Consider the following 8581-nt stretch of genomic DNA (forward strand, 5'->3'; position numbering starts at 1 on the left):
GGTGCTGCAGTATGTATCATAAGAGCTCCTGAGCAGTAAGACCCAGTGTAGTACATAGTAGAGTTTGAGACTGGTAGATAGTGTTGGGGAAAGGAGGGCTCTGCATTCAGTGCAGGCTTTGCAATGTGGAAGCTCTAAATTAATTCCTAAGGTCAGCAAAATGCTCTTAGCTCCATGTCTTCTGCCTTTTGGGAATTGCTTTTCCATAATTAAAGCTAGATCTCTTGCTGGGAAACCCTTGATTTTGTGTACAACAGATTGAATTAAACTGCATCTTGTCACTGAGTTACTGTACTGAGAAATCCCATATGAAGTAGCTGGTGTGCAACCCATGCTGGTTAGCCTCTTCTGACTCTGTGCTGCTCTAAATTGCCATGAAAGAGAATCAGGAATATATCAAAACCCTCTGCCAGCCCCCCCAGGGGACTAGGGCCCTTGGAAACTATGCACCCTTGTCTCCATTCTAAGTAACTGTGAGGTTAGGCCCATGATGCAGGGGCAACAGTGAACAGCTGGCTCAGAGACAGACACTTCATTTTGCAGGGAGATTTTTGGTACTGATGGCAGTTCTGCTGGATTCCTGCATACAAGAGGAGAAAATTCAACCTCTCAATGTCCCAAACAGCAGCATAACTAGTCAAGCTAAGGTGAAAGCAAGCCAGAAGGCATTAAGTGCTGCTGTCTAGATTCATCTATCCAAGCACCAAGTATGCTATAGCTCAGCAGGTAAGTCTGGCCATCAGATTAAGACAGACTCCTGCCAGTCTTGACCACAGCATAGCAAGATCCCTGACAGAATCTGTCAAACAAAAATACTCAAGTTAAATTTAGTGAGATACAGTGGGGTTTTTTTAAGCGGCACAACTTGCCACTTATCTCTCATTTAGTGACCTCTCTTTTAGTGAAGGATTTTGTCTTCAGGGTAATGCCAGCTTCTGACCTGAGATGCCATACCATAGCCAGCTTTAGCAAATCCCATGGTACAGAACTGGTTGTACCTTGTATCACAACTGAGTTGTTTTACAGAAGTTGAGAAAATACTGACAAAGAGAGAACCAGGTATATCAAAATAAAGTTTATTCTTAAAATGGCTAGTTCACACATAACAGCAAGGATTACATAGCGGAAAAGTGCAATTAGTGGAGGAGATTTATTTCACCTTAGTAATTATCATCTCACTGCACTGCAAATAGCTTCACACTCAGGATATTTATTATACTTCTTAGCTGTGGACAAAAATGTGATTTATATTTTGATGTTAACACCATTTCTGTACAGCTAAAAGGTGTGCCAATATTCACACCCGCTGAGCATGTGCTGGACAATTTCTCAGACAAGTCTTGCATGAAACACAGATCACCTTTACAGTTTGACAGCTCAGAAAGCTAAATTATAAGCATACGGATACAAAATATATATTAGTTTATTGAAGTCTAAAAAAAAAACTTCAAAAATGAGGTAAAATAGAACAGTTTTCTATGTGCGAGCCTATATTCAGTCTAGAAAAAAACTAGTAGCAGCCTTGCTCTTTAAAAGAAATTAGTTTTCACAAAGTGCAACTAAATTCACTGTCTTCAATATGAAGGACCTTGCCTATGTTATGCACTTGTGAAAAGTCATTGCTAACTTTGCAATTGGGAATAGGATACTCAAACATCAGATGCTGTAAGATTAGATCAGGTGATGAATAGAAGCACCTAATGCTGCTACAGATCAAGAAATTTACAAATTGCTATTTTGTCACCTGACCCCATTTCTGGCATATTAGGGTGGCTTGAAAATTTTTTTTAAAAGCACGTTTTTCTTTTAACATTAAAAGGTAACCGTCTGCCTGCTAAGTGAGTAGGATGATGAAGTCAAGGTTAGATTTGTTATCAAATGCAAGGCATTCTCAAAGCCAGTGAGGATAGACATCTTCTCAAAGTCATAGTCACTTCCACCACTCACTTTGCTTTATTTTCTTTAGGCTTTTTATCTCCTAGAACTTCCCCTGGGATTTAGAAAAACAGCTTTGGAAAGAAGCAATTAGAACATTGCACATCTCCAAGTTATATAGCACATTCTACCTCTTCCTCTTTTCTTACTTCTCCATTATCCTGTCCAAGTTTCTTAACCTATATTGAAGCCACAAATCTTTGCAATGCATCCCTACCTGCCTCTGCTACAAGCACACAGAGGCTCATAGCAAGTCTCTTGACAGCATCTACTGCACTCCTAATAGGTGCAAGGTGAATTGTGACATTCTGTTAATATAACAGCCCTGTGCACACACACATACTCTCACGCATACAGTTATTGCAGCTTGCTAACATACCATTGCCTTCCATACTACTTTGCAAGTCTCTCCCCTAGAGTGACCCAGGAGACCTGACAACAGAAAGAAAGCAGCACATACTGGAGATACGGGCATGCTATTCCTATACTAGGTGGCATACGCGTGTGTTTTATCTCGGTTTTCTTTCCTTCCAAGGATAAGGTTTGGCTAAGAACTTCAGTAGCATAATATGGTTTAACAAGTCCCACAGACTAGTGAATTTGGATTTCTTCAGACAGCAAACAAAACCTGCCAGGTGGTTTCATCATGTAGTATGTGAACCAGAAAACTAATGCTGTTCTGTTGCCAAATGGAAGAATAAGTCCTTGGTATTATGGATCACCAATATGGTGATGAATTTTCAATCCGACCCAAACTCTGCCACTGGGGAAAGAGGCCACTGGACAGCCTCGGACTGCCAAGCTGATCAGGCTCTCTCTCTTGTCCTCTCCTTGGAGTTTGAAGATCTACACAGTCTTCCTTGGCAGAGGGTGTCTGAACACCATCAGGCTTCCACTCTGCATGAACAATCTTGTAATTCTGACCCTCGTTATTGTCCCAGAAGGTATGTCCTTCACTTTGGTAAGAAATGCAAAACTCTATCTTCTCTTCAGAGGAAATGGCAGGAGGCAAGTCGATGGCAAATGAGAAGGTATCGTTTTCAGAATCGCTGTAAACATTGTTCATGTACACACACTCAACATCCCTGTAGGTCTTCCACGTATCAAAAGTAATTCGAACCTGAACCTTTTTCTCAAAGCTCACGTTTTTTACTTTCACAGTGCCCGACAGCACCTTCTCTTGCAGGGCGCAGTTCTCCAGGCAGACCAAGTTCTTCTGCAGGAGGTTCCTGAAGTCCAGGTAGTCAGCTGAGGGCTGAGGGAAACCCAGAATCAAGTTTTTCTCCTCGTGCAGTTTTAAGTTAGATGTTATGTGCTCGATGTCTAAGAGGTCAAACTGAAGATCCCACCCAGGGTTCTCCTGGCACTCAGAGAAGGTGTGTATCGCCGTCAGGGACAGCCCCTTCGAGTCCGCAAACACGACTCGTTTCTTGGCTCGGGCTGGCGAGTGGTTCCAGTCGTTCTCTTGATCTTTGGAGTCACGTTTCACATGCAGGCACGGTCTGAGAGGTTTGAGTCTGTTCACAAAGTTGTTTCTTTGGCAGTCCTCGAGAGGGCTGAGAAAGCTCTTCAGTGGTGGAGAATGGGCTAGGCAAATTCGCATGGCCATGTCCACAGGCATGATGGAGCTTGGCAAGGGTCTCGGGTCCAAGACCTGTATCATTCTGAAAGAAATAATAATGTCCTGTGTTTTTGCTAATTACATCAGATAAGAAGCTTCTTAAGAATGCATATTTGCTTCATCCACTCTCTTAATTATTCATGGCCTTGTCTATGCACAGCTTTAAACAATGCAGCCTAAATTAAAATGGACAGTTCTACCTAAGGAACTAGGGTGAGACTAGCCAGTCATTTCTTGCCAATCCTGAACTTCTTCAATTCAAATCTTTGCTTTATGCAAACCTCTGAGAAACAGATTTTAGTGACAGCTAATTGAGCATATTTCCTTGAAAATACAGGAAAAAGAACATTCTAGTAACCAGTAAAACAGATCCAGTTAAAGTGGAAGTGCTCATCCACTTTAGCTTCCCTCTTAGAGGCTCTAACCCAGGTCTTAAAATTCCAGCAAGCTGGATCAGCTGCTTCATCTCTGGAGAGAGACAGCACTATACTAAGCAAGTTGACCATCCCATCAGAACATCAAATGGGATTCTATGTACCTTGAAGTAGAACCATCACACTGTGGCTTTGAACCGTCAGTCCACATTTTAGACATTTATTTTGCATAACTCAAATGAACAAAAATCCTAAAGCACCTCTGGAAATATCTTCTGTGAGCTATTAACCCAGGTCTAAGTCATACAGCTCTTTGCACTGTTAATGTTGACTGCTGAGTGAAGAGGGGGAAAAAATGAGGGAGGGGAGAGACCTCCTTATGCTTCAAGAATTGGCTTAAAAACAACTTTTTATAATCCCCAAAGACCATGACAAAAGCCTACTGCAAGTATTCAATAAGAATGCTACAGCTTTATTTGTAAAGGCTTACTCATAATGCTCTCAGATGATGAATATCACAATTACTATGCAAGAACATGGCCCATTCAAGGCCAGTTAGCTTGAATATTTGTAAAGAGGGGCTTCGAGGGCAGCACATCCCTACTGAGATGGATGCAGTCCTTGCTGGAAATGCAGAATTTTGTTGAGTCATAGAAAGGCATAGGCTTTGCCACTTAAATAAAATAGCTTTCTGCTTCCCATAGTTCTCCCTGGTATTCCAGAGCCCTGCCAAAACCGAAGAAGAATCTGTGCTGGCCTCGCCTCCTTTTTTTTTTTTTTTTTTTTATTGTGGAGGTATTTGCCATAATAAGTAGTAGAGATTCGAGAGTACCCGAATCAAACTAACCAAGTTTTGCTTTGCTTTAATAGAAAAAGAACTCGGGTTTCAAAAATACTCTCTCTGCAACTTTGGTGACCCGCTGCTCCTGAGCTTTTTCAGTGTCAAAAAAAAAAAAAAAAAACCAACCAAAAAAAAAATCCGCAAACCAAAAAACCCGAAATAACAAAAAATAGCCAAGCAGGCAAAAGCCGACGCCGCAACCTGAGAAAGGCTGCTGGAGGAGGCAACACCGAGCAGCCAGGGAAGGGTCGAACAGCACCGCGGGCACTGCCCGGGCACAGGGGACCCGCAGGGCGGGAGGGGCGCGGAGCAGAGGGAGCCTCGGCGCTGCGCTCCCCGGGGCCGGCTCCGCTCGCAGCCCCGGCCGGGGCGGAGCGGGGCCGGCGCTTACCTGGTGCAGTGCATGGGGGCCGCGCCACCGCCACCGCCGCCGCTGCTACGGGGCCGCTCCCGCCGCGCCGACGCCTTTATGGGGCCGGGCCGCGGCCCGCGGCCAAGGGGCGGCCCCGGCCCGGGCGGGGCCGTGCAGGGGGATGGATGCTGCCGCTGCGGCCAGGCCGGGCTGGGGGTGCCCGTGCCGTGCCCGTGACACTCTCGTGCTTACACACCCCCGGGTTCCCTCTCCTTCCCCCCACCCCGGTCTGGCACTGCCGTGTTCTCCCGTCCTTTAGGGAACGGCAGGAGCGAGGCCCCCGCAGGGCGGCTGCGGAGCTGCGGAAGGGCAGGGGCTCCGAAGAGGCTCTTGCTGATGGATGCATGGCACATGGATCATATGCTGTCTCTGTACGTATAATGAGAGTATTCATAGGACAGAAAGACTTCAGTTTCTTAGCTCTGCTGCTTGGTGACTGAAGTTCCTGCCTTTCGTGACAGTACATGACACTAAGTGTCACACAGATGAAGCCTGAAGCACTAACTGGCAATGCAGACAAGGCTTTGGAAAATACTGCTCTGTTTCCTGGTGCCAGTTATTCAGGACGACCTTCCCTGGTCCTGTGCTTCTCGAGTTGCATCCCTGCTGCTTCCATTACTCTTCCTCTTCTTTACCTTATCTTTTGGTCACTGCAGCTCCCTCTGAAAAACAGATGATATTTTCTCATCATTTGCTAGAGAAAGTGCTAGAAAACAGCACCTGTGTGTTGGAAGCCTTGCTAGTAGCCTTACTAGTTGCAAAGAGTTAATTTTTCTTTAGGAGGAACTACAAATACTTTCAGCTCCAGCAGCCTGCCTGGCAGCAGTAAGCCAGGTCCAACACCCGCCATGGGTATAAGGGAGGACTGGGCACATGGCTGGCAGTTATCAAATCTCTTCTATTTACCCATTATAAAAAATGAGTTAATAACTCTGGAGAAGTTTTATGAGCCTGTGCTACTTGAATGTTTGTCCGTGCAACTTCCCCCACAGCACCACTTAGCTGGGCTGCTGCATTATCAGAGATCACGTGCAGCAGCTGAGGCTGCTCTATCACACTATCTGCAGGCATTAGATAAGAGCTGCTTGAAGCCTGCACAAAAGGAGTTACCTCAAGGCTTTGCTACACATATTTCTGGTACTATGTAGTAGCTCGTTGCACTGTTTGCTGCTATGAAATATTTTGCTCCTGTTGTGTTAAAATACCTGTTTTGCCTGACTTGGAAAACATAATGAAAGATTATTTAAAGTTATATGCTTAGCAAAAAAAAAGTAGTGAGATGCAGAGCCTTTCATGTGGAGATCATTGCCCAAGTCAGTAAATATGGACTGGATACAGCAACTTTGTGCCTAATTGGTAGTCTGGAGCACATTCATGGCCGTGGACTGGTGCCCCAGTTTCCAGTTGCCAATACAAGCAGAGAGCACTGTGCAGGGCCAGGGAACTCTTTCCTCATCCGAGGAGGCATCCCTGAATCGAGGCAAACTGATAGGGTTGTCTGAATTAGCACACCAGTTTGTCCTGTCAGTGATGATTCCCTAGCTGTGCTTTTTATAGAGGTCTCAGGTTTCCAGATACTTTGGTTCTGCAGCTCTTCTGTCATCAGCAGATCTGTCTGTCTTACCTTTCAAATAGGAAAATGGGAAAATGCTAAAATGGGAGTACCAGAGGAAAAACATTCATTGTCTTACTATGCATTTGACAGCATTTTGTGGCATTTCAGCTTTTCTGACATTTGTAAGTGCACAATGGCAGAAATATATTCCTGGAAGAGACAGGGCTGATTATAAAATCAAGACCCATCATAGAGGGTTGTACCTCCAACTGCTTCTGTAACAAGGAAACCCAAACTGATCACCCATACTAGTTCTTTGTCTTTTCCTGAATAAGTTGCACATTAAATATAGTAAGATAATTGCAACGAGTTAGCAATAGTAAATACAATTTTATTATAGCTACCATAGTTTCACTAAACCTTAAATGTATATTTTTAAAAACAGTTTGCAGCCTAGATGATCCAGATGCAATGTAAGGCACAGGCTCATTTCGCAAGGAGTTCACTGAGGTTGCTCGGTGACAAACAGGCACTTGAGTTCACACTGTTCTGTTTAAAGACAAATATGTGGTATTAGCTCCAAAGTGAATGCTTTTATATGCAGATTCCCCTCTGGGTCTCACTGTTCTTCACTCGCCTGAACTAACAGAGACCCTTCAATCAGCAGCTCTGAGAGCAGATAATGAGTGATCATGCCTTTCTGTCAGCTATCAGGCAACAATGAGCTGCTCTGATCATCTGTTTGTTGGCTCTTGCCATTTTATTAAAAATGAAAGAGCTGCTTTTTTTTCAGTCTGTGTTCTGAAATTGAGTAGTTAAACAAGGTTTACTCTAAATGACTTTATTACTTTCAGGTTGCTCTGCTTCCCTGCTGTCTTCCCCCACAGCTTCAGAAGGGAAGGAAGGAAATATGTTGGAGTTGAGGATATAGAAAGAGTAGAATAGCCTTTAGCATTTAATTGAAGTGTATTGAAGCAAAGATAAGCAAATATTTCCTTAGAGCAAAGTTAAGTCATGACCACATTTATAGTGGTCACATAAAGGTCCAGAGAGAAAAAAAAGATAGCCATTTCACTTGCATAGTGATTGCATCCCTTGAGAAATTGTTGCTGTTTGCTGGGTGGGAGAGCAATGCCAGCTCAATGCAATTAGACTGTGCAATTCAATAGGGAAGTTTTTGATTTGATTTTGGGCTTGAAACTGAAATCAATTGCTAGGCCAAAGAATATGTCCACCTTATTTTGACTGGCACATATGTTGTTCCTAGAGCATCCCACAACACCTGTGAATGAGACAGAGCTTTAAAGAATTTAAAGAATATCTGCGGTAATGACAGGCCCAGGGACAATTCTGTCACACAAAGTTTACAGCAGCCTTCTTTTTTTTTTTTTCCCTTGAACTGAGCTCTTCTGTTCAATATTTACTGTCTGCTACTAAGACTGATCTTTGTAAATGTGTACTATCTAATTAGTTTGGCTGCAAGTTTCTATGAATGCAACTGTGATGGAAATAGTAATTACTGAGGTACATAGCAAGCCTGGTCAGTTGAGCCAGTGAGCCTTTGAAAATTTGAAATCACTGATTTATCTGATGAAATACAGTGAGCAGAAGCCTTATTTAGTCTAAACAGAAGACTATTTTCTTTACTTGCTTCTCAGAACCGTTTGGTGAACTTTGGAAATTCCTGGGAAATGTCCTGGGAAACTCTGTCATTGTTTTAGGCGTTTCTTCATCACTAGCACAGTCCATATGAGAAAGAAATATATTTTTTATATTCTTAGAATTTTTATTAGCCCATTTCTCATGGTTCAACCAGACCTAACATGCTCTAGCCGTTGGGATC

General features: G+C 43.5%; 1 protein-coding gene across 1 annotated transcript; it reads right to left on the minus strand.

Annotated features, from left to right (window-relative positions):
- Positions 1-1060: 1060 nt before the first annotated feature.
- On the minus strand, positions 1061-5225 carry PPP1R3C (protein phosphatase 1 regulatory subunit 3C). The gene is made up of 2 exons (XM_027717818.2): positions 5163-5225; positions 1061-3599 (listed from the first exon to the last, which is right to left on the minus strand). The coding sequence occupies exons 1-2, from the start codon at positions 5174-5176 to the stop codon at positions 2654-2656; spliced, it is 960 nt and encodes a 319-aa protein (XP_027573619.1). The 5' UTR covers positions 5177-5225; the 3' UTR covers positions 1061-2653.
- Positions 5226-8581: the final 3356 nt, after the last annotated feature.

The sequence above is a fragment of the Pipra filicauda genome, unplaced genomic scaffold (genome assembly GCF_003945595.2).
Source record: "Pipra filicauda isolate LSUMZ 115617 unplaced genomic scaffold, ASM394559v2 scaffold190_size1978887_pilon, whole genome shotgun sequence".
NCBI lineage: Eukaryota > Metazoa > Chordata > Aves > Passeriformes > Pipridae > Pipra > Pipra filicauda.